The following is a 25,552-nucleotide window of genomic DNA, read 5'->3' as shown; positions in this document are numbered from 1 at the left end:
AAAAACCTCACATATTTTTTGTATGAAACGTGGCCTGTCTGCAGGGATCTTCCTAAGGCCAGTAAGATCAAACTCAGGCTTCACTCCATTTCTAATTTTTTTTTTCTCCTGTCCTCAATACATTTTTTCTAAAAACAAACAAACAAAAGTATTATTTTCCCTTTTTTTGGTAAGATGCTTTTAAAAAAAAAATAAAATTGCCCCATGAAGTTGGGATGAAGCATCATAGGATAGGAAAGGGACAGACAAAATGTCTGTTGCAAACACCTTATACATTCACTAAGAAGACCAAGTACTACTGTTTTCTAAGAAATATGCAGTATGTGATGGAAAGAAGCCCTTCTTCAGCCTTTGCAGTTAGCTAGTACTTTAGTTATAAGGTATTTATCTACTCAGTTTGAAAAGTATTTGGTTTCCGTGATACCACTGAGATTTATTCAGTCATTGAAGTACTGAACTCCAAGCAGGATGCTTCCTGTGAAAGAACTAGCAAGCGTATCATCTAAAAAAAGATACTGCACAGAGAATTCAGTTGCCTCATGAAGAGATAATGAGGCAAGCTTAGATTTTACACTCAAAGTTAGAAAAAGGGTTTTCAGACAGTTTTAAGCATAAATCACAATGACGATAAATTCTGTCACATGCATATAAACTCAGCTTTCATCAAAATACGAAGGCTTTTAATACAGATCATGCTTCATTAAAAATAAAACACAATCCCACATGGCTTGGAGAAAACATCCAGTATGTCTTATAATTTATCTTGCAAAATGTTCTTTTTCTTTGTTCCAAGCACACAACTATAGCTTACACCCAGTCTTCTTTCTTGACATCATTTCTTTGAGCTGTGATACAAAAAAAGTATATTGCCATCAGGCTTCGAATTGTTTGTATTCAACCAAAGAATAGAAACTACAGAATTGACTACAATATCCAACACAAAATGAAATTCAAACTTATTCCTTGAATATTCTGTTTGAATTATCCATATTTAAGGACATTTTTATAAGGAAATTTCAATATTGTCTAACCTTCATCGTTTCATTATGTTTTGCTCCAAGAGCAGAAGACTCTTACCATGGAAGCTAGACATTGTGATTGGAGATCTTGAGTTTTCATGTATTGATTTTGATAATTTTTTAAAATTTGTATTTTTGTATCTTTACAAAAATATTTACAAAAAAGTAAAAAAAAAGTACAAAATTTGTAAGTTTTGTATTTCCTTGCAATTAATCACAGTGTTGCCACATTCAAGGTGTAAAAGATAATTAAAATAATGCAATTTCAGCTTGTTGTAAAAAGAAATCCAGTGACTTATTGTGTACTCAAAGTTTATGATTTACTAGACAATTTTAATTTTGCTCCTATTACTGTATTATTGCTGTGCCAGCATGGAGTCAGAAGGTCTTGATCAGGACTACTGAAATTAGCTGAATACTGCAGAAAATTCGCACACCAGCTCCAACCCTCCTAAACCATGCAGGCTCTGCACTTTCAGGGAGGGAACTGCAGCATTTGCAGGTCCTTGCCAGGAGAATAAAGGATATTAAAAAGTACAGACTCACAGGTATGCAGAAAGCAACATACATCAGCAACCTGATGAGGTCAGGACAAATTTTCTTTCAGATCTAACATGAGTAGAAGACAATAATTAAAAATGCAAAAATCTGTGCAGAAACATTGACATTTCTATTTGCATTTATTTTAAAGCTAAGACAGTGGTAAATACTGTAACTCAGTAAGTCCAAATTTTTGTTCATATTTGGTCATCTTTCTAGAAGAACATGGCAATTTAACAACTAATTTATATTTAATATAAGGGCTTCCTTTGCACTTTCCAGCAAGAGTAAAATAAATAAGCAAACATTTAGTGATATGTTCAAAATTCTGTAGAATTTAAAAGCAGCACTTTAAAGCTAGATTTCATAATCAACAATCACTGCTGATAAAAAAGAAGGCATAATTTAAATTAATTTGGTTGTGATACTCTTCAGAGATTTAAAACATACATGTTAAATAAAATATTATGGCTCTGTTCAGAATTAAAGCTCTGCTTAAAGACATCCAACTAAAGCTCTGCTGAGTCTTACGGTACTTTTCAGCAGACACAGTGATGACCTTACACCATAAGGATTTTCTGACAGGTGTTAAACGTCCATAGTGTATACACTGACCTATCGGTAGGTTTTTTTGTTCTAACTCGCTCAATTACAAGGTTTGGTACGTGATCTAGCACAGCATATTCACAGATCACAAGCAGTGTGCTAAGCTATGCAACAGAAAATAGTATGTTAGGATACATGGGGATCCTCAGGTTTGCTTCCAATGGGAAATGCTTCTGTGTTAATGGTGATTTAAAATGTAACAGGAAGCTACAACATTTACTCCAGGGATGATCACCTTGGAAAACAGCAGATGAGCAACACATGTAGCACTAAGATCACAGCAGGTCATCTCCTGTGGCTAATATAACTTTGGAGGGAACAAAAAAACCTTACACAATACCTAGGAGTCATCATTACACATCTGTATGCTTTAAGAGTTTAGTGAGAAGTTAGAAAAAGATGGTATTTTGATTCTGCCTTTTGTCCTCTTTCTGTCATTCCACAATAGGTTTTTTTTTTTAACACAGATGAAATGTTTTACTAGCTAATGGCATGCAGAAGAACTTGTCTTGCCTATCAGGCAAAAATGGGATTTGAAAGTTTAATGTGTTAGAGTTCTATTGTAAAAATACAGTCACCAGCATTACAGTCACCATTGAGTTTTAAGTAACAGTCAAAACGCTGTTGGTTTTCCTTCTACAAAAAAAACCCCTATTTTTGGATCAAAAAGAAGAACTGGGGGTGGGGGGGTGGGGGGGTGGGGACGACAATACCAAACAAAAAAGCCTGTTCAATATACAGAAGCTGAAATTGACTAAATAAGCTCAAAATTTTCACTGAAGACAATTTCATTTGAGAAAATAAAACTGATTCCCAAGAGCTTTTGAAGAAAACATTCTGAAGTATTTTATCGCTTACAGTCATTCTTTACCCCATCTTTATTAGTTTCAGCATTCCTATTTGAAATATTTTAAAGAATGCAAAGATTTTCTTTTCCCTATTAATAAGCATTTTTATGCAGATTAGCCATCTGAGTGACTCTGAAAGCAGGTGCTGATCCTACACTACACAGACAACGTTAGTTCAAAGTAAGCTTTGTGGTATGGCTGCAAAGTTAGCACACCTGAAATTAGAAAGCAGCTACATGGCCAGTCTGCATGGATGCAGTCAACAGCAACTCACAAGACTGAATCAGTCTTCATCTTCTGCCCCAGAAGTGATATAAACTCCTTTGTAAAACCATTCCCATGAGTTAAACTTAGTTAAATTTTGTAGACCCAGAATTCAAGATCTGAAAAGCATCACTTCTGAGGTAGGATTGGAAAAGTTACCCTCCAGAAAGGCATATTGTGTGGAGGAAACAATAAATTTAAATAAGCCGTAAAAAGAAGTTACAAAGAAAGTGGTAATGTTTCCATGCCGAACAGAACAAGTAGTAATAGGCTTGAACTTCTGCTAAAAAAGCATTAGACTGGACCTCAGAAAAATCCTTCAAATGAAAAGACACCCAAATGTATTGCCTGGGAACATTATAAAATCTCCAATCTGAGAAGTCTTTCAGAGCAGGTCAGACAAACATCTATCAGAAGTTCACTGCTGCCTTTGTGTGACCATGAATAACATCCCCAGATCCTTTTTGAGCCCAGCTTTCTATGATTCTGTTAGACATCTACCAAAGATGACAGAACTCTAAAGAGAAGACAATTCCCATTCATGGTGACAGCTGAAAATAAGATTAAAAAAAGGCATAACAAATGTACATTGTAAAGACCATTTTTTGTTGGCTTTATTCCTTAGGTACATACCGCATATATTGCTTTTTTATGTCTGTCACCAATGAATTTTAAACACCAATGTGATTCTAATAATATAATACTCCCCTTATTGAAATTGTAGATTCAGTATTAATCAGAGATACTTAACAGAAATGTCTGTTATAATGTCTACTGTCAAGACATGTTCTCACAGTGTTGGTCTTCAAAATCCCTCCTGTGATTCAATGCACATGGACGTTCGTAATATACTGTGGCACCAATACCCATGATTTTCAATAAATACATAATAAAAATAGGAATTCATATTTGGACTCTGAAACAGCCCGAGACACTGGGAAAGGGTCCCATCCTACCCAGAGTCGTCTTAAAAGACACCAAAAATCTTGAGTGTTTCTGGCTATGTTTTCATTGCTCAATGATTTGTAACTTTTTCTCAAAGTACTTACATACAAGACGTACAAATCTTAGCAAATCAGAAATTTATTTTATACCATAAACTAACAGTTAGCTCTGCTCTTGTTTCTTTTCCTCTTTTCTCTCTAGTCCTCTATGCAGGAATGTGGTCTTTTATGGTTTACAAATTCAAAGAAACCAAAAGCCTTGGGGTTTTTTGGGTGGTTTTTTTTTTTTTTGGTTGGTTGGTTCTTTTTTTTTAGTTGAAAGAGGACAGAATAACAAGCTTCTGCCTTTGAATATCCCACAGGTCCAATTTTAATTTGACAGGAAAAATGAAAAAAAGCATGGGAGGAGGAACCTGTAGGGAAATAGAAAAAGGCTAGATATATAAAAATAATCTAACTGATTCCATCCTGCAAAAACAAGAACAAAATGTATAGCATAACTAAAAGCATATCAAACCTCTGGAGCTTGCTTCTATTTTCTGCAATTCAAAGTAAAAAATTTCTGACATAAATTCACTCCAAGTCCCCACCCCCTTAAAATTACTAATTAAAATTAATAATTTTTTCCTTTGCCTTCATGTTAGACACCTTTAATATCAGATTTTTTATTATCAGGGCATAAGGCAGCAAGAGATGACAAGTGATCACTTTAAGTCTAATTATCCTAGCTACAGTTCTTCAAGCTGCTTCTTTATGTGCAAAATTAAGAACACACAGAGAAGAGAGAAGAATGGATGGCCACACATAACCAAATATGCAGAAGTCACTTGTAACTGAGATTGCCATGATTGAGCAGAACAGAGAAGTGCAGGGAAAGAAGTGTAGGCAGTTTTAACACATATCAGTTTGCTTAAATTAATTATCCAAAATATATTCTAATATAACACACAACAGAAATTTCAAATTTCATTCAAGTCTAGTATTCCTACTGAAATCAGTCTAGGACATAATTAAGTACATGTAAGACCAGTTAAGAATGTTTAACTTTTAGAAGCAACCAGAATCTTACTTTCGGATAACAAGAAATCCTATTTAGAAGTTATTCCGATAATTACATAGTGAGGTATAAACTATAAAATCATATACAGTCATACCACGGCCTGAAAGAAATCTTCCTTGTCCAACAGCCATAACATTACATTAAATACCACACATCAGAAATTTGTTTTCTGCAATTTTCTATATTTTATGGCACGTGTCTCTATTTTCCCAAGATATGGTGTCCTTTAAATATCTAATTTCATACACTGCCCTAGCAAGGCATTAGAAATATACAAATATATAGATTATATATTTAAATATATTACAATATATAAATATCCCTTTAACAACTTTCTGCCCTAGACTGTACCAGACACTGTATCTGAAAGATAGATAATTGAAAAGTCTCTGAAGAAAGATAATCTTAGTGCTTTTTTGTCTCTAAATTGGCTACTGTGGATTGCACTTGCTTGAATATCAAGATTTAAGGGAAAAAACAATGACCTTTCTGCCATATTTACTGCAATAGTGTCCATGTATAAATCCTCCAAAACTATAATCCCTTCAGATCTCACTTTTTGTCATCATAGCTGTGCATCTAAATGACATCATAAACCTGAGGTGCCACAGAGGAAAGAGCTGTAAGCAGCAAGAAAGGGTATCTAAAAAGTCTCCAATACTGTCGATCAAAATTCCTTTTTCTTACAAATTTTGAAGAAATTCATAGATAGCTGCTTTTTAAGTTTGCAACAACTGTACTGCTTCCATGAATTGCAACTTCAGAAGAGTTAAAAGAAACTGTTTAAAGGTAGTAACACATCCCTCCCTCTGTTCTTTCAACAAGCTTGATGTCAGGCAAAAATGCTTTCCCGAGCTGTTTACTGATGATAGTCTCCCATGATGTCCACCATAATAATCCAGACTGCAAAACAGGCAAACAATAATTTTTAGCTGTTTTTTAACTTAGTTTTTATATAGCCTTACTCATTTATAGCAGAGACTTGCCTTTCAGAAGTAATTCCAGAGATAACCTCTGACTTTTGCATTCCTCTGCCATATATCCTTTATGTTTTAATAATGCAATTAACAAGATATCATTGGCACATCATAACTATCTTAAGCAGCCCGGAGTTTGACCTCAAATTTGTATGCTGATTCAAGTAGGAGTCAAGTTATTACTCTAGGCTTCTGACACTACCGTTCTTCAACAGCATAATTCTTGTAAAAACTGCAGTTTGCTATCTAACAAAGTGGCTGATAAGGCACAAATACAGCCCCAAAGATGTTTCATTACAACCTTCTAGAGATATCTCTGAATACACGTCATATAAATCTGCTTCTTATTAGATACTGTTGGCAGGTTGCTTAAAGAGTTCATCCCTGCCTGCACTGGACTAACTTCAAGGAACTTGTTTCAAATTCAAACGATCCATTCACTCGTAAACACTACAGCAATGGGTACAGGATAAGAACCAGAATATTTCTCTCTTTAACATAACTCATGTATGACAGTTTACATGCTTGTCTAATCTTGGATACGTCAGTTTTCATAACAGTACAGAATCCACACATTTTTGCCTCACTTCCCCTCTTCCTATTTGAGATAGGAGTAGAAAGGGCTTGCTTTGCAGAGTGAGCGATGGAGGAAACAGGTGGGTTGGTTTGTTCTTCTCATTTAGATTAATCTAGAGAACTGGTGGATTAAAGTTTCGGTAGTTGGCATTTTGATATAGTTGGCATTTGTTTCTATTTAAATGACTCAATTGTCCAGAGTTTATTTCTTCTCCTAGCAAGACTTTTTCCAGCAGATCTTCTGGGAGACTGTCTGCAGATAGGATTAGACTGGAAATGCTATTGCTTTCAGTGTACTTAAGACACTAGCAAGGATGAGAATTTAAATGAGAGATTTCAGATGTCTGCATTACGCACTTCACAAATTCCTTCTTGCCTAAGGGAGGGAAGAAGAACAACAAAAACCCCAACTCATTTCCAAGTTAATTTAAAAGCAGAATTTGATGGCAGAATATTTGCATGTGTTAGCTTCAAGACAGATGCAATATATGCCATTGATAATTGCACCCATGCTTTTTGGGGTTTTCTTTTCTACAAATACTTTGTGTGTACTATAAAAAGCTATACAATCCTTTTTTTCACTGGCAGGTTTTAGAAAGCGAGGGGGGAAAAACCCAATTCTTATAAACTGATGGAATAATTCTTTTCAGGGGAAGGACTTTACCATTTTCTATTTTTCCAATTTTCAGAATATAACTCTTCATCTTGTATTTAGTTTCAGACAGCGTGTACTGAGTAATAGTTTTCTGTAGGTCACATAACTTTATTTTCCTTTAGAATTAGGAAACAGGAGGCAGTTTAGAGGCAGTTTCTTCCATTAACAGATCAACTTTCTTCATGGAAGTTTGTATTTTATATAGAATGGATTTGAGTCAGCTCTACTAGTGGAGATGTGCTATACAATCAAGATGCCTTGCTAACCTATAAAGACAAGACACAGCTTCAGAAACCTGTGTAGGCACAAGAAAAGGTGGTGATAAAAATTTAAGGTTCCACCAGCTTTAAGTATTCTTGCTAGTGAGACATGAGATTAAATGCTAGCACAGCATTGCTTCCTAATCTCCCACTTAGGTGCCAGATCAAGAGATCCAAGAATTATTAGCAGCCTCAAGAAAATGCTATCTCAGCTGCTGAGCCGACAACTACATTTCTCACTTCTCTCTACTGAAATTCAAGGTTATAGCCCAACTCTTACTTCAACCAACTGAAGTGATCTTGCTAAGTGCAAAGGGAGCTGAATTGGGTCTCTTTCTCTTCCAGTCCTCCAAAAAGAGATGATAGTTTACTTAAAGCTTCCAGAAATATTTTTGTTTCACTCACATTACCTGTTGTTCTAAGAAATAATACTTCTCTTACCTTTGGGAAATAACTGTGTACATACATATATTAAAGAATTAACACTATTTGATTTGACAGTTATTATCTGCAAATTACAAATGTGTGGCTTAAAAAAAAAAAAAGGCAGGGGGATATGCTAAGCCTATAACTATGTTTTCCCATACTTTATGTTAACTGAAAATAGATTTACATTAGTCAATTAGTATTCTGGGAAAGAGAAATTAATTCGACAGTTTTTCAGTCCTCTGTGCTGACATAAGTTTAAAATATATACATTCTCTGAAGTTTGAACATTAACTTTGGATGCACAGCTATGCAATTTCTCCTTTATTTCTTTTTCTTCCTCAAATTCTTTCAAGAATATTAATTTGAATAAGCATTTCAAACAAGATGAAATGGACTATGAATTTTATTTTATTTTTACGGATATTTGCTTAAATCAAATGAATCAGCAGTGAATTAAGTTAAAGTAGCGTGTAATTTAAATATCTGGGTATGCATTTTGTGTGTACAGTATTGTAACTTTTACCATATTGCTCTAGCTGGAAAAGTGCATCTTCATCATAACCTGAAGCAGGAGTGTAAGTTTCATGACTTCATAAGATAGAAATGGAACCAGGAAATAATATTGTTTAGTAATCAAAGTTTTTCAAAGGGAGCTCATTAGAAAATCTGGCCTGTTTAAGGTGGTCAGCAGAAAGCAAATAAAATCTGAAATACTATGAATACAGACTATAGCATCTCAATAGAAACTTAAAACTATTAGTGAATACAAAGCTTTATTTTATTCTGTATTTCTTTTTACCATGAAATTAATTTATCCTCGCTCAAATAATAAGACTAATACAAACTTGTTTTCACAAAATGTTTAAGAGGGATAAATGGATAATAGATGTTTTGCCAGTGACTTCTCTGGTGCATAGAGCTGCTTTAAGGAATGATACTACGTGAACAGCAACAACAGTAATAAACACCAATTTATTGCAGTACTCAAAAACTTAAGCATGTGCTGAAGGGTGAATTTTTGTAAACACATCAAGGGAAACGTCTGTCATGATGTTTGAAATACAGACTGCTACATTGCTGCATTAAAAACTCAGTTTTGCTGATATTTGAAAGTAATTGAACTTCATAAGACTTTTTAATTTGCATATTTATTTTTTTTTCAAGCTGAAAGTATTTTCTACTGCAGAAGTTACAGAAGATTGAAGAAGGTAAGTATCTGCTAAACGTAGTAATCTAGGGGAAAATCTGTAAATAAAAACCAATGTAAAATGGATTGTTGAGATTGTGAAAATTAATCAATAATTAAAGTACTTTGACAAGAAGCTTTCTCAAGAGCCTCTATCTTCTGAATGTTAAATTATGAAAGCATGAATCAGGTGTTATTGAATACAGCCGGGTTTAGTGTACATATCACATGATATGTTCTTGCACTATTTCACCAGGGGAGGATGCTAAAAGACTCAATCTTTAAATTTAAAAACTGTTTGTTATTTATCGAATTCTTATACCATAATATCAGACTTGAAGGGTTTTCATTTTAGAGGACTATTAGGAAAAGAGTATGAATAACTGAGAAAGTACTGCTTTTATGCAGGTGAAGTTTAGTATTTGGACAAAACAATTTAGGTTTGATTCTGATTAACTGATTCTAATTAAATGAGCTCAAATCTTATGTCTTGATTACAGAAAATTTCAGACCAAATGGTAAAAATCATGTAAGATTAGGCAATGCCAAAAAAGTTAAGATACCTAGGTAACAAGTACAAGTCCTACAGATTTCTTGGGCTTTACATCATCTCATTTTGAGGTTTAGAAACCATTTTTCTTCACGGTTCATATCTAAAAAGGTTTAAAAGGATAAAACAGGTATGTGACAGCAAAGCCATGCAACCTTTTCCTGTAATTTCAAGGGCCAGGAGCTTGAAAGAGAATGCACAGAATTGGTTTGGTTTTTGGGGGTGGTTTTTGTTTGGGTTTTTTTTGTATGAAGGAAAAGAAATATCTAAAATTAGACAAGAAAAGCATGAAGTTTTCCACAAAAAAAGGGAAAAGTAGTCAAATTGCAGATTTGTTATTAATATTACTTAAAGAAATAAAGGCTTTTACTTATTTGTTGTTTAGTAACACTGTCTTGAGTATATGAATATAGCCAAGCCGATTCTACCCTTGAGATGCGTAGTCCATGTCACAGACTTCTTGGCCAGAATTTCTGCTTCCCAACTTCTTACAGGCCTGAGTTTTGAAAAAGTATCGCAGTCATAATGCTTTAGGCACACAGGCTATTTCATTTCAGCTAACAGAAACAACCGTGTTGCTGAAGGCAACCACGAGTTGTAAAAGCACTGCTGAATAAGCAGGTGATGTAATAATAATGCGATGTAATATCTATATTGAAATATAGTTGCTTAACAACAGCTTGGAGCTACCTAATGTGGTATTTCAAGTTCACCTCAGCTTTTCTAAAGTAAACATGAAAGTAAAAATGGCAGCATTTCCAGCTAATGATGTGTGCAACTATGCAAATATAATCTAGATATGTGATACCGCTATCCTCATAAGCCAATACTAATTTTCACAACAGGAGGTCTGTTGATTGCCCTTGACATGGAGAATATCCTAAATTTTAAGCACAGCTTTCTTCTTCCTTTAAATTCTTGTAGCTGTATGTTACGTTGTCAGCTTAATGCAATGGATTATTTTTGATGAAACTAACCTCATAATATTGTCACATCAATGAAATGTTTTATTTATTCAATACTATTCAATAGCAAATAATTTTCTGGGTTTGCTTTACTTACACATTGGAAGTGCTCTGGAAAAGTGTCACTGTAATACAAGATGGAGGGAATACACAAAATGGAGTAGCTGGTATTTTAAAACACCTAGGTCAGACTGCAAAAGCCTAGATAACAAGCCACTAACTAAAACAGGGAAATTATATTCTTATCTTTTTCGATTTTTAACTTATGGTTAAGTCCACATATCATATGCCATGCTCAGAGCTGTTCTGAAGTCCAATCTGTTTGATCCCTTTCTACTGCTTTTACTGACAGCAAGGGGCTATGCCTGGTTTACAGTTACTACTATGCAGAAGACTCACAATAAAACCTGACAGTATATAAAAATTTATCCAAATTGGACTTTAATTAAAAAGGGAATTCAACCTTCTGGTCTCATGACAGATTTTAAACAAAGCTTAGCAACGCTGGTATCATTTTTTAATCTACTAAATGTAAAAATGGAAATTTTTATGCATAAAAATAAGCAAGCTCACCAAGCTCAAAATTCATCAGGACAAGATGGATACATCAAAAGTAGACTGTCCTATGAAATCTGAAAACTCTGGGACAGTAACGACAGTAGTGCTCTTTGGATGCCTACATACAACCTGCTGTAATTTGGTTAACTGGGAATGATGTTTTGTTTACTGTGCATTTGTGAATCTATTCTTTCACTCTCTGTTGTTAGAAAACTCATTTAGGTTTTATAGTTCTTGCTTCATGAAGGAGAGAAGGAATATCTCATGAAATGTACTGAAATCTATATGGAGTACATTGGAGTTCATTGCCAATGCCAAGATTTCCAGTGAGTACGCAATAGTCTTAACGGCTTCTTTCAGAAGAGAAATTTAACAGTGCAATCCTCTTCTCCCCTCAAAAGTTTTAGCCACTCATTCATCCAGTGTTTTCCAGTCCTAAATGGGTAATCAAAAGAAAATGAAGGGACTAGAAAGAAAAAAATAATGTAGGATTCATGCCAAAAAAAAAAAAAACCCCAACCCCAAAAACCCAGAGTGGCTTGAGATACGGTCTTTGAAATAAAATTGTACAGACAAAACCTAAACTTCTTTGTTTAAAGCCTGCATTATGTAATACCCAGTTAAATGCCCATGTGTCAATGTTGACTATGTATTTGATTTGTTTTGTGTAAATAACAAATAAAAGCACCCTCACCATTCAGCTTAAATTCTCAAGAAGGCAACAGGGAAAAAAATTCAGCATATGGAGAAGCTAAATACGAAGTTTCCCTACTGTTGACCTACCCTATCCTTAAAATTAACTCATGTTAAACCATTCACAAAAATAAATACTGAAGTCACACCTTTAAAATAGCACAAACAACATCCAGTGTATCTTGTTTGTTACTTAACCACGCGGGAGAACTCTGCCAGTTTACATCCCCAGGCAAACTTTCACCAAGAGACAGTAAAATGTAGAGGTTCAAACAAAAATGGAATTATAGAATTTGAAACTATAACCATTCCTATACTTTTTTCTTCCAGTTGTCAGCTAAGCTAAAAAAAAATCCCATGACTTCAGGATACCTCCCCTGTAGGTGGATAAGAATGGAAGATGCACAAGCAGGGCTTCTGTAGACCTCCTCATTTACTGTATTCCCAGTGGTCTCCTGCAACATGGTCTCCCCCTTGCCCTTTACCAAGGGTCCATGCTAGTCCCGCTCTCCACAATTACAGGTTCAAACTAGATAAGGCAGGTATCTCACAAAACAGAAAAGTTATAGAGCCAGTGCTCTACAACATCCAGCTGCCAATGTCATTACTGACTGCTGGAGTTCAACATGTGCTCATCTCCTCCTATTGTCCAACAAGGCATGATGAATTTTGTGAACTCTGAAAGGTGCTGGAGAACTGCCAGTTGAGACTGTTTGCATTGACAGTACGGTTCATGAGGATAGAGAAGAGGTCCAGGATGTAACTCAAATATTTAATAATTGCTATCAAATCTCTTTTTTTTTTTTTCTTTAACAATCATTAGCATATTTGTCCTTAAACACCTACACACAAAAACAACTGCACAACTCTTAAGCATATAATCTACTAATGCTCTTTAAACCCGACAAAGTGGGGCAAAAGTTTTTTGCTAAATCAAGGTCTTCTATCTGCAGCTGTTCCACATGGCAAATTCCCATTTCAGTAAATTGTTGCTCTGTTCCCAGAACAGATGCAAAATCAAACTCCCAATGAGAAATCACAATGCAGCTTGATTCTAAGAACAAAGTATCGTTTCACTCTCTAAGTCTTCATAATTCTGTATTCAAATGATTCTTTTAATTGCAATGGGAATTCCATAACCCTTTCATTCTCAGGGAAAATTACTTTTTTTCTAGTTAGAAGACATCAATATTGTACATCAATATTGTATTTTCCTATATGTGTACATTGTAGCTGCTATTTCAGAGCACGGTTCTAGGCTACAGATAGAAAAACACCTGCATCCCACCCATCCCATACCCATCACTATAGTACTGGCCCCGACAAAGAGACATATAGTCTGTTAGCAAGGTAGAGATACAGAAGTTGAAGGTCAAATTAAAAGGTTTCTCTTCATTAATGACATACATACCAGTATCATAACAGTGATTCTGAACAAGCTGCTGCTTGCAGTGTTGAAGGTCCTTACAGAATTAAACAAAGCATAACTAGTTTAATCACCTTTTAAATTTTAAAATGTGTCTTCTCTTGCTATGTGAATTTTTATTGCCTTATACATGTCTTTTTGTGTTGCACACCTCAAAGCACCCACTGAAATAAGCAGATGTTTAATTCCCAGAGAATGTGTCAATGCCTGAAACTTGTACAAGCAATGCAAATCTGTTACACACAGGAGCTAACAGATTCACAAATGATACCCGTATTTCCTTATAGAAGAATAACACAAGAGACGGTGATGAAAAAATTTCACTCTGCTGGAAAGAACGAAAACTCAACACTCTGGCTTGTTCAGTTAAGGGGAAAAGCTTGGACGGAAAAGCTTCTAACCACTAGTCAGACTGTGGCATTAGAATCACAGCAAATAAACAAGATTCTGGCAAAGGTAGACAACAGGGAAGATCCTGAAAGTCAAACAAACAAACAAAGACAGCTCTCTTATGAGATATATTCCTGGAGATATTGAAAAGTTTAATCCATACCGTTTACTAAAATGGTCTTACCAGCCTAATTAAAAATTCTTCTATATATCCGTTTCTTCCTGCTATTAATTTGTATCAGTTTTGTCCAGTTTGAATATTCTGACAATGAAAAATGCTTAAATATTTGAGTGATATAATTCCCGTGTTAATGGCTCATGACACTTCTAAGAAAGACTGAAAATCATACACCTGCTTTGAGAAAAAAAAAAAAAAAAAGCCTGTAAAGTTTTATGATGGAAGTTGAAAAGTCATCACTTGAAAAAGTCATCATTTTCCCATGATTAACAACTCATAATATTTAATTTAAGAAGCATTCCATAAGAAAACATAAAATAAAGAGGGGAAATGAATGGTCACTGAAGCATATAAAACTGAATGGGAAAAAATTACCAGCAGAATATATAAAATAAAAAATAAAAATCTTAGGAATATTCTTCCAATGATAAGCAGACTTGCATCAATCTTTAAACCCATAAATTTCCAGTTTCAAACCAGGAACATATGATTTTGTGACTTTTTTTTTTTTTTTCTACTTTCAGTGGGATTTAGCAGCTTAAATCCCAAATCATTCAGGAAAGCTTCTGAGTATCTTAGGTGTTTTTCATTATTTATATTAGGGATATCTACATATTTAGATGCTCAGTTTGGAATCTGGGCATGTAAGTGTCTTAGATATACTTTCTGTATGCCAAATACAATATCTAAGGAGTAACTTCAAACATGACAAGTACAGGTTTTCATTTTGGACCACTTCTATTTAAAAGGTTGTTTGAATAGTTCAGAATTTATTTTATTCTCATCTTTATGAAGACATTACAGTATTCCTTCTGCATATCACTGCCTTTTACTGATCACTACATCTAGAATAATTGTATTTGGTGATCTGGTTGTCTTTTCTGATATTATTTTAAATACATTCAATGGTCATAGATATTAACAGATGTTCAGGAGCATAAAACTGTACAACAGCTATAAAGCAGGATCAGATAGCTATTACAGTCGTCTGTTTTCTCTTTCAGTTATTAAGCTTTCAGTCTTTCAGTCACTAAATCTTAAAACTACTAACTGAACTCTTCCTCTCTCTCAATGAACAGTGCATACACACATTGTCAAAGCTCTACTCTGAGTACTCAAAATGAAGGAACACTTCTGGTACTTCCGCTATATAGAGGAATAGAAGACTTTAATATGTAAAAAACCAAAACAAAACATTAACCCTTACTTGCTTATAGGATTAAAAAATAGAATATTGAAGATTTTTCTTATCTATAAAAGCAGTCAAAGTGTTGCTTTTTGTATTTCCTTATTTGTATTTATAAATATTAGACTAGTAAAAAACAAAACAAAACAAACATCAACTGTGAGGGATGCAACCAAATTGGAGGCCAAATTCCATTGCTTTATAACATTCTAAGTCTGAATTTTTTTTTTTCTAATGCTGTCTCCCTTGGACAGAAGACTTCTTTTGCAACTTCTTCGCAAACAACTTACCGGCAGTGTTTATGTGATCCTGTTAAGGTTTCAATCACAAAGCATTCCCCTTCATTGAGACAATATGCAAGATCCTTGTCTTTGCATGGCTTAAAGTGCTCAGATCGCTCGGTGGAATACGTTGTAGTATCTATGGAGAAAACAAAAAAAGGAAAGAAATGCTGTAAGGCTAAATACTGAATGTTCTTAAAGTATACGTTAAATAAATTTGATCAAATTGGTCTCAGTAACATCAACTGATCAAGACAGACTAATTAACAGAAACCAAAAGCACAGGGCAAGCAAACTTCAATGTGACTGCAATATTATTTGCAATCAAGCTTCTTAAAGAGATTCACAAAAGGAATCTTATATTTGGAAACATTATCAGAAAAAAAAACTAGACTGCAGCAAAGTTGAGTATAATTTCGACCACCTCCAATTTCCAAAGTATCCCTTTTAAAATGTAAACAGGCCTATTTTGTATTCTTTAACCATAAGAATACACTGAAATATGGTTTTAAATAAAATACACAAGTTTTTTCATGAAAAATGAGCAAAAGTAGTTCATATAGTAACAATCTGGAAAAAAAAGCCAACAAAAAACCATAAAACCCACAACAGTGAAAGAAAAACCAAAGCCAAAACGCTAAGGATAATGCTAATTTGGTTCACCAGTCACAAAAACTGGCCCAGAACTTAAAACACAAGCAATGCACCATAGGTTGTTTCATTTCAGGTACATTATCTGTAGGTTTCTATAGGTCTGTCCGAACATCCCCGCAACACAGTTAAAAAATTGATTACAGCTTGGACTGTTGGCTGTAACTTTGGAATATGTAGTAGGCACTGAGATTTAGAATAGGCTGACAGTATGTCAGGGTGAGCTATCATTCCTGTCTTCTAATATATCGCCGACTTTTGCAATCCAGTTGGATTAAACAACAATAAAGTGACATTTTCAGAGGAAGATGTCTGACAGGTACTTTAATTTTCTTCACTAAGATAAGGATTCTTCTAATGAAGTATGATTTTCAAAGTAGACAATGATTTCCATAGAGCCATGACTCAATCTTCATATACAGTCTTAATTCTCAAAGTTAAAATTCCTACTAACTTTCCGGGGACAAGGACTAATACTACTATTATACTAACATATATAAAAATTATAAGAGAACATTTCATTATATACCATACAGACTATCACAAAATATTCTCTTGCTGGCTGTCAAACGAATGAAGCTGCGCTCAATGCACATGGAACTTTGCAAACTCAAAATCATATAAGCACATTAAGTTGCTTTTTGCTTGTAACTCGATACAAAGTAAATATCTGCCAAGCTAATACCAAAGTTGAAAACCGAAACACTGACATACGAGATACCTGTAAGTATAGTTCTGCAAGAAAATTCAGATCATTCAAAAAATATTTCAAAGTAACTTTTTTCATTCTTAGTGCATTTTAAATAAAATAGCGCTAACAAGTTTTCCTTGTTATCCAGACTAAGTAAAGGAAAATTAATAAAGTACGTTTGAAAAGAATAAGAAAATCCACATCCTAATCTTTGTATACACTTCCCCCCCCCCCCCAGAGAGTAAATATTTTAGTTCAAAGTTTTCAGTGGAGAGAAAAAAGTCCTGGGAATAAACTCCAACAGTCTCCCTTCAAATGTTTTTGTAGATTCAGAATGAAAGCTCCTGCCACTTTCCCCAATAGCAGCACTTACGAAAAAGGTGCAGGCTATATAAAAACTACTATGTCTTTAATGATTGCAAACAAATCCTGAAATGAAATGTATCAAATTGAATTTTGGACACAATATAAGATGTTTGTAAATGCAAACAGTGACTAGCACATCATTGTTGATATTTCAAAAATTATCAGGTTTTATGTAACAAAAATATCTTCAGGTAGGAAAAAAAAAAAAAGGTAGCCCAGTTACCTTTTAAGGTCAATTTTATACAAGAGCACTTAAATGGCCATGTAAAATTTGCTTAGGCAAAAAATAAATACAAACAACAGTAATCAGATATGATATTTCTATCCCTTTTAAACAAGAAAAACTGAAAATAATATTATTTGAAAGCACTTGCGATAATTACAAAAGGTAACTAAAACTGCTTGATGAGCAGCAACTAACTGGATATAGCTTTAGAGAACAGAACGCTTATATTTGACAGCCTTCTCTGAAGAAACAATCCGTGCAAATACCTTCACGAAGGTAGTCACATTACATAGACCAAAGTAATCTGAGATGTCCCCAAAGGACAAGAGCAAAACTAAGGAAATATGCAGTTTCACAAAGCCTGTCTTTGAGGCAGTGACACACTGAATTCTCAGAGCACAGTGTTTAAAGTAAATACTCCTCTTCTACCGTAATTAACTCAAAAATACCTTGTCAAGGTCAGCATTTAAAGTTTTAGATTAAATATATTCTTCAGAGGGTTTTTTTTTTCTGTTTTATTTTAATCATTTCTCCGTTCAATATTATTCAAGATTAAATCAAGTCCAAAGCAGACACTTTTGCCAATTCAGCAGTGTCAGAGCAGAGCTCAGACTGAGCACATTACATTTTATATTGGCAAAAGTGCCACTCAAGTTACAGCCACAGTATAGCTTAATTTGAGTATTAATGGAAATTACACAAGTAATTTGACTTCTCTACTGATATAAATTGTTAACAAACTATGGTCAGCCATGGCAACAAGCCAGCCTTCCAGAACTGGAGTTTCTGACACTTCCAGAGGAACAACGTGGTGGTCTGCCCATGCAGAGCGATGCAGGGCTGGAGTCAAAACGCCCCTCTCAAAGCCCCAGGTTTTTTATTTATAAAGAGGTATAAGTTGTGATACTTCATTTTCTCTATTTGTACATGATTTCAAGCTCTTCTTACATTGTTTTGAGTTCTGTCTCTGGTCTTCAAATTAAGCACAACAGTTGTAGGTAAAAACAATGCTGACAGCTTCTTATGACAGCCTTAGAAAGCACTCCTTATGTTGAAAAGTACACAATAATTTGTAACTTTTTTCTTTCTTTTTTAAAATGAATAGTCTCATTAAAAGTCAGTTTTAAGTTATAGTCTTTTCTGTTTTGCAAATATTTGTGCAAGTCGAACCAGGTTGATGGACGTGGAAACACCTGTCTCTGTACAGTTGATCCCTGGTCTGAGAAGATCAGATGTCTTAGCTACAAAGTTCATTCACTAACATCCAAAAGCTGTGCTACTAATTGATATCCTAGATATCCCTAGAGCTGTTTGGTATTTTCTGCTGGATATACTAACATACAGGATACATGAGTTTTCTGAAAGGCTACAATCCTGCTGTTACTTCATGTTGCACTCATGATGAAACAAGCTCTCTTACAGCTTCATTAAATATTGGAAAAAAACAAAACCCCAAACCAAAAAAACTTGTTCTAAACAGAACTACAGAAAGAACAAAACAGAAAACGCTGTAAAGTCTATGTAGTTTTCCTGAATCTTTTTCTATAATAATAATAATTTCTATTGTCTTATTTGCCCTCCCTCCCCCCCCCCCCCCTTTTTTTTTTGACTCCTAACCAAATTGACTTTTTGATTGTGGAATTGTCCTTCATAGCTTCAGAAGCCTGTTAAGTATCCACCATTCTATTGTGAAGTTCGATTTTTTTTTTTTTTTTTTAAATAATTGATAAAAACTAGGCATTCTCAAAATTACTAGTACAGCCCCTTAATTTATTTCTGGTCTTTGAATGTGGGTAACAAACCCAAATGTTTATAGGTAACAAAAGGGAACTTCTGTTAAGCATTCAGGTGTCCTTGAATTCAGTACATAAATGGCAACAATCCATAATCCCTCAAGGTCTTCCTTTTTTTTTTTTTTTCTTTTTTTTTTTTGAATTACCAAGTGTCCAGGTGTTTCATGCAAAAGCAACAGGGGCTATTGATTTCTGCTGGAATCTTTCCAACTAAATTGGAATAAAGAATTTCTAGGCACTTTTGCTCTATTTTTCTTGCCTCATTTTATCAGCAAAGCTTTATGCATGATTTCCATACTCCAAAAATGGATATACCATTGCCAAATCTCAGATATCACTGTTTAATCAAATGAGCAAGAATTCAGTTCACATTTCAAAGAAAGGCTTCAAGATCTTTTATTTAGAACCATGGAGTTGGTTAAAAAGAATGCAGTCATTTGGGAACATTGAAAAAAATTCAGTAGGAAGTTTTCCGATGTTATTTTATTTTGTTAAGGTCTAAAGCTTGGTCTAAAGAAGTGTTAGTGACTTTGTATTCTTGTCTCGTTAATCTATTTCATCATGTTTATACCAGCACAGGGTGGCTCATTATAGATAATTTATTGAATGATCTTCAAGGCATAATATGGATACTACAAATACTATCTCCTCTTTCAAGGCTACCAGATTCATTGTTTCCAGTACTATGCTCTGACACTAATAAATCTGTAATTGCAAAGGACAAATGCAGGAAAACAGAGAATGCAAAATTTAAAATATCCTGGGAAACAGTGGCATTCGTGGCAGCTGCTTCTGTGCAGACTGCAGCAGCAACCATTCCCACCCATCACATGTCTCGCAGCATTCTGCCTTTAGAAACAGATTTTACTGGATACATCTCAAACAAAAAAAAGTTATCTATGCTGGCTTTAAATTATACCCACACTGCATGCACCTCATTGTAAATATTTTTTCCAGATAGACAGCCTTAGGTGCTGTTGGGAGAGTGAAAAAAATGATGTAGGAGAACAAGAGAGAAAAAGATCCTGCTTAATTTTTCTGAAATCACTACTGGGCATCCAAATTTTGTAGCTACATAGTAACATTCACTTATTAACACAGGTATGACAGCTACTTATTGCATTACCAAGGAGGAATATTTAAGACATCATATTTGGTTTAATGCCAGAGCTTACACACTGAAAGATTCTTTAAAAATACGGCATATTTTGACTACCATTGTGTATTACCAGCTTTATAGATTTAGTATCAACATGCAAATTAGCTTTTCCTTTATCTATCAGTTTATAACTGATCATTTCTCTGAGAACCATTGACTTACTGAGGCACCAAAAAAGTGAGATGCTTATTTTAAATCACTGATCCCATTTTCAAATGCACTACAAAAAAGTAAGCCAATTACAAACAGCTGGACTTCCTCTGACAATGCAACTCCAGTTACCAAAAATCCCACCTCTTCTCAAAAAGGCCCAACATTTTTTACAATATATTTTTATATCACTATTGCATTCTAGAAAAAAGTTAACATAAAAGGTCATTTAACAGCATATAGGGAGTTAAATTTTTTGTTCAGTGAAGTCAATGGCAAAATATTTACGAAGACTCAGTATAACCAGGGTTCCCTGCAGTTCTTATAGGGTCATGTAGTTCTCTCCTGATATTTTAGAATTATTTCTAGCCCTACTAGAAAGGGTCTTGCAAAAAATGAAAATTACACACAGAATAGCTTATATATTACTTTGTTTACTCATAATACCCTGAATCTTAAAAAACATATAACCTAAAATTTTTATTCCTGTGCTTTCAGAAGTAAACAAAATGTGGGTAGAGGGAGAAGATACCAAGCCCTAACAAGATATTCATTAAGGAAGAAGGATTGGAAAATTTAAATATTGCTTGCAAATGTTTGTTATCATTTAGCCTTAGCTGATGGTAACTCTTTCTTAAGTTGTCAATGTTTGTAAAATAAACATTCAAGACATACTCATTTTTAATGCAAAGCAGAGATCTTCCTTTGTCAGTGCTAACTGAACTCTAGTTGATGTTAGCCATGGAAGACTGCTGGGATAATTGAATTTAAAAGTTTTAGTACTAAATTATGAGCAAAAACCTAAAGATATCTAGAAATTAAAACTTTTTTTTTTTAATAGTAACAGGGTTCCTGTTCTAAACTTACTTGAACTGTTCACATGCATTTATCTATGATTAAAACAAAAAACTTAATGAAAATATGAAAAATATTTTTTTGCATTTACAGAGACAGTTTTGTATTAACTAGCAATCGAGTTCTGAATGCTGATTATTCAAGCAGCAACCCCTTAGCCATTTTCTGCCAGACAAAATTTTATTTAATCCAATAACACTTTAAAGGCTTTGATTACATCATGATATAAAGCAAAATTCTGCTATAGATACAGGAATACTTGGAGTTTTTCTATTATCCTTCAGATTCAAATGAACAAATGAGTATAATTTAGCACCAAACTGATAAAGCAGCAGATGCATCAAAACATTGTCATTTACACTAGTTGGCTTCCCAGCCAGATGGTGGAGGTAGCTGAAATTGTTATGAGTGAGAGACGGTTCAAATGTTTTCCTTTGTATTTAATTGAGAGGATTATATAAGAAAGCTCATGTGATGTTAACTCAACAAGCACATTCCTGTGAAACATTTCTCTGTGGGTACAAACAACCACATCCTTGAACAGACTGCTTTTCTCCCCGTATCACCAGAACACAGCACCACATCTACAACTGCACAGAAGCAACAGCTCAAACTCCAGAAACGTACAAGAAATTAGAGACAGTCATCTCTCCAAAAATCAGCACACACTCCCTGTCAGTAACTCCAAAATTAATTCTTAAAGTGTGACCTTGTTCCAGAGATGTGTTGTTCACATTTTCCAAATGCTTTATCAGTTTGAAATCACAATACACAAGTACTACTCCATATCTTGAAAAATATATTAAAGGATTTTCAAGCTACTAGTGCATTATTAGCAAAATATCATGTGCTATTAGAGAACTGTTGCTTGCTGAAAAACTCTTACATATTAAAGTATGTCTTTGCTTTCACAACTTAAAAAAACCAAACCAAGCAACCACTATTTCTAAAAACAATGTACAAAAAAATGCTCACCTAATCGTATCTTGAAACTGAAACTCAAAAGCAGAAAAGCAAATAAAGCCAGCATCAATTCAGAATGTATTATCTGATCACATCTGCCAGAACTTAAGTACCGAACCCTGAATACAAATGAATTTCATCTATATATATATGCAGAATTGCACATCAGAGGCTGCTTTCTCCTGTACAGCTCAAACTGAAATCAGTGAAAGCTGAACAAATGGGAGATGACTCAGGAGAGAGCCCCATGAGACACAAAAGGCCAGGGATTTTCAGAAGTTCAACATCTAGGAGCCAAAGAAACAGGAGTGACTAAAACTCTTAAAAGGTTTTAGCATTCAATGTGAAGAGTTATTTTGAAAATTGAGTCATGACAGTTGTGATGGGCACTCTAGGTGCAGAGTGCTTCTGCCAATCAGACATGTATTCAGGTGTCCTTTGGTAGAACAACTCATTAATTGACCTAAAAGAAATTTATAGAGGAATTCAGTGAAAGAGCAGTGCACTCAAGATTGTGCCAAAAGTGGACCCACCACCCCCACCAGGGCTTCTCTCCCCTTTGACCCCTAGCAGTCCCTCCCATCTCAATATACTGACATTACTGGAGTCACCAAAAGCCCTTGAGATTGGATGGCATCATTGCACCAAAAGGGGAAAAAGCCTCCAATAGACGGAGAAACTGAAATACAGTTAAATTAAGTGACTTTGCAGCACAAAAGCAAAATAGTAAGTGGGAGAGACTTCCGGGAGTGCAATCAAAACTTGGGGGGAGGAGCAGGGGGGAGGACCAGAACAATTCTGCATAGATTAAAAGATGCTAGAAGAAAGCAAGCATAACACACTACAGCTGTGATGTCTGCAACCACCAGTGCTCTGCAATGAAAAAAAATTTCAAACAAAACCTAGTGTATCAAATCTAAAGTAGAGTGCATCAGGAAGTTAATGATGAAACATTTTTGGCTCAGTTTGGCTACTGAAGAAAATGTTAGTTTGGAGCAATGATTAATCATTATTTATCAAAAATAGTAATAAAAATAAAGTTTCCTTAAACAAATCAAAATCATTTTCCTTTATTTTTCATGCTCAGCTTCAAGTGATCTCAGGAGGATTCAAATCTCATTGCCTCGGGAGGACTGTTACTTTAACTGGATTTGGTTGGAGTTCCTTGTAAATAAGTTAAAGTGAAGAGTTTCAGAACTTTCCACTTTCAAATCTGATATATTTGGAAATGTAAAGAAAAGGAAATGTAAGAGGAAATAGAGAAGAAGGAAATATAAGAAAAGAAAACACAAGAGAAGTGCAATGACCTAAATAACTCAATATTGCTACAGGAGGAGTATAAAAGTAGTGTTACAATTATTATTACATGTAGTAAAAAAACCCCAATTAACAGTCTTCCAAATGTTTTTCTTTCTTAGATCACAGCTGTCTTCTCTCTCCTCCTGCCTGTGAAGCACAGTGTGGGAGTGGGAGCTTAGGTGCAAGAGCCAGGGGAGAGAAAGATAATGATAGAAACCTTGGATCTCGATGCCTACGCTGGTATGTGCAGGTAGTTCCTCCTGCACCCACCTGTGCTACAGCTCAGAGGTAACAGCACTGGAATGAATTGTAGCCTAATTCCAGCAGATCCCACATGTAGCTCTGTCTTGTTCCACATCACCTGATTCCCATCACAAGTCACATCAACTATCCAGTTTCTTTATCCTTTATAGGTCAGTGGCATCATAACCCAGCAATAAATCTTCAGCAGTTCATTCTACCAACTCCAATCACCAATCCAGGTGTACTGGGTTTGCGTGGCAAGGTTTTGGTAGCAGGAGGGGTACAGGAGTGGCTTCTGTGAGAAGCTGCTAGAAGAGTCCCCTATGTCCAATAGAGCCAATGCCAGCCAGCTCCAAGATGGACCTGCTGCTGGCCAAGGCCAAGCCAATCAGTGACAGTGGTAGTACCTCTGGGATAGCATATTTAAGGGGGGGGAGGGCAAAACCCTGAGCAATTGCAGCCAGACAGAGGAGTGAGAATATATGAGAGGAACAACTCTGCAGACACCAAGGTCAGTGAAGGAGGAGGGGGAGGAGGTGCTCCAAGCACCAGAGCAGATTCCCCTGAAGCCCATGGTGAAGCCCATGGTGAGGCAGGCTGTCCCCCTGCAGCCCATGGAGGTCCATGGTGGAGCAGATATCCACCTGCAGCCCGTGGAGGACCCCACACCGGAGCAGGTGGATGCCAGGAGGAGGCTGTGAGCCTGCGGGAAGCCCACGCTGGAGCAGGCTCCTGGCAGGACCTGTGGCCCCGTGGAGAGAGGACTCCATGCTGGAGCAGGGGAAGAGTGTGAGGAGTCCTCCCTCTGAGGAGGAACAAGCAGCAGAAACAATGTGTGATGAACTGACTGCAACCCCTATTCCCCATCCCCCTGTGCCACTGGTGGGGAGCAGGTAGAGAAATCGGGAGTGAAGTTAAGCCTGGGAAGAAGGGAGGGGTAGGGGGAAGGTGTTTTTAAGATTTGGTTTTATTTCTTATTATCCTACTCTGATTTGATTGGTAATAAACTAAATTAATTTTTCCTCAAGTCAAGTCTTTTTTGCCCGTGATGGTAATTGCTGAGTGATCTCTCCCTGTCCTTATCTCGACCCATGAGCCTTTTGTAATAGTTTCTCTCCCATTAGCTGAGGGGGGGAGTGATAGAGCAGCTTTGGTGGGGACCTGGCACCCAGTCAGGGTCAACCCACTACACCAGATTAGTTAGACTCCATAGACTCTTCACTTTTATGTGAAAAATGCATAATAGGTAACTATGAAAAGTATTTGTGCAATGGACAGATCCTGGTAAACAAGAACAGTTACCCTGTAGTTTACATTTATTTCAACATAAAATGAAAGTGTAATTAAATCATCTACTCTTTTCTTTTGGATGATGTGATTAAGATTCTCTCTTTTATCAGCATATCAAACAACCCTTTTCCTCCACACATGGTGAGGGCAGAGGGGAGAATAAAAGTTTCTGTGGGTCTCGGGAGGGAGGTGGGCACTCTTTTCTAATGCCCCTTTCCCAGCCTGCCTTCACGCTTCCATCACTCAGGAAAGCTGAGATGCATGCATAAAACTCT

General features: G+C 35.4%; 1 protein-coding gene across 1 annotated transcript in view; it reads right to left on the bottom strand.

The window, feature by feature from the left end:
- Positions 1–25,552, bottom strand: part of NRG3 (neuregulin 3) — a gene marked incomplete at both ends in the record, with an annotated part of 418,654 nt that overhangs the window by 233,123 nt on the left and 159,979 nt on the right. The window contains one exon of the mRNA XM_082309742.1: positions 15,601–15,730. Within this exon, the coding sequence (XP_082165868.1) occupies positions 15,601–15,730 (130 nt within the window). The remainder of the gene's footprint in view (positions 1–15,600; positions 15,731–25,552) is intronic.

Source organism: Platalea leucorodia, assembly GCF_965183815.1.
Source record: "Platalea leucorodia genome assembly, chromosome: 4".
NCBI lineage: Eukaryota > Metazoa > Chordata > Aves > Pelecaniformes > Threskiornithidae > Platalea > Platalea leucorodia.
The sequence above is the reverse complement of the archived record's forward strand: the minus strand, read 5'-3'. Positions and strand labels throughout refer to the sequence as shown.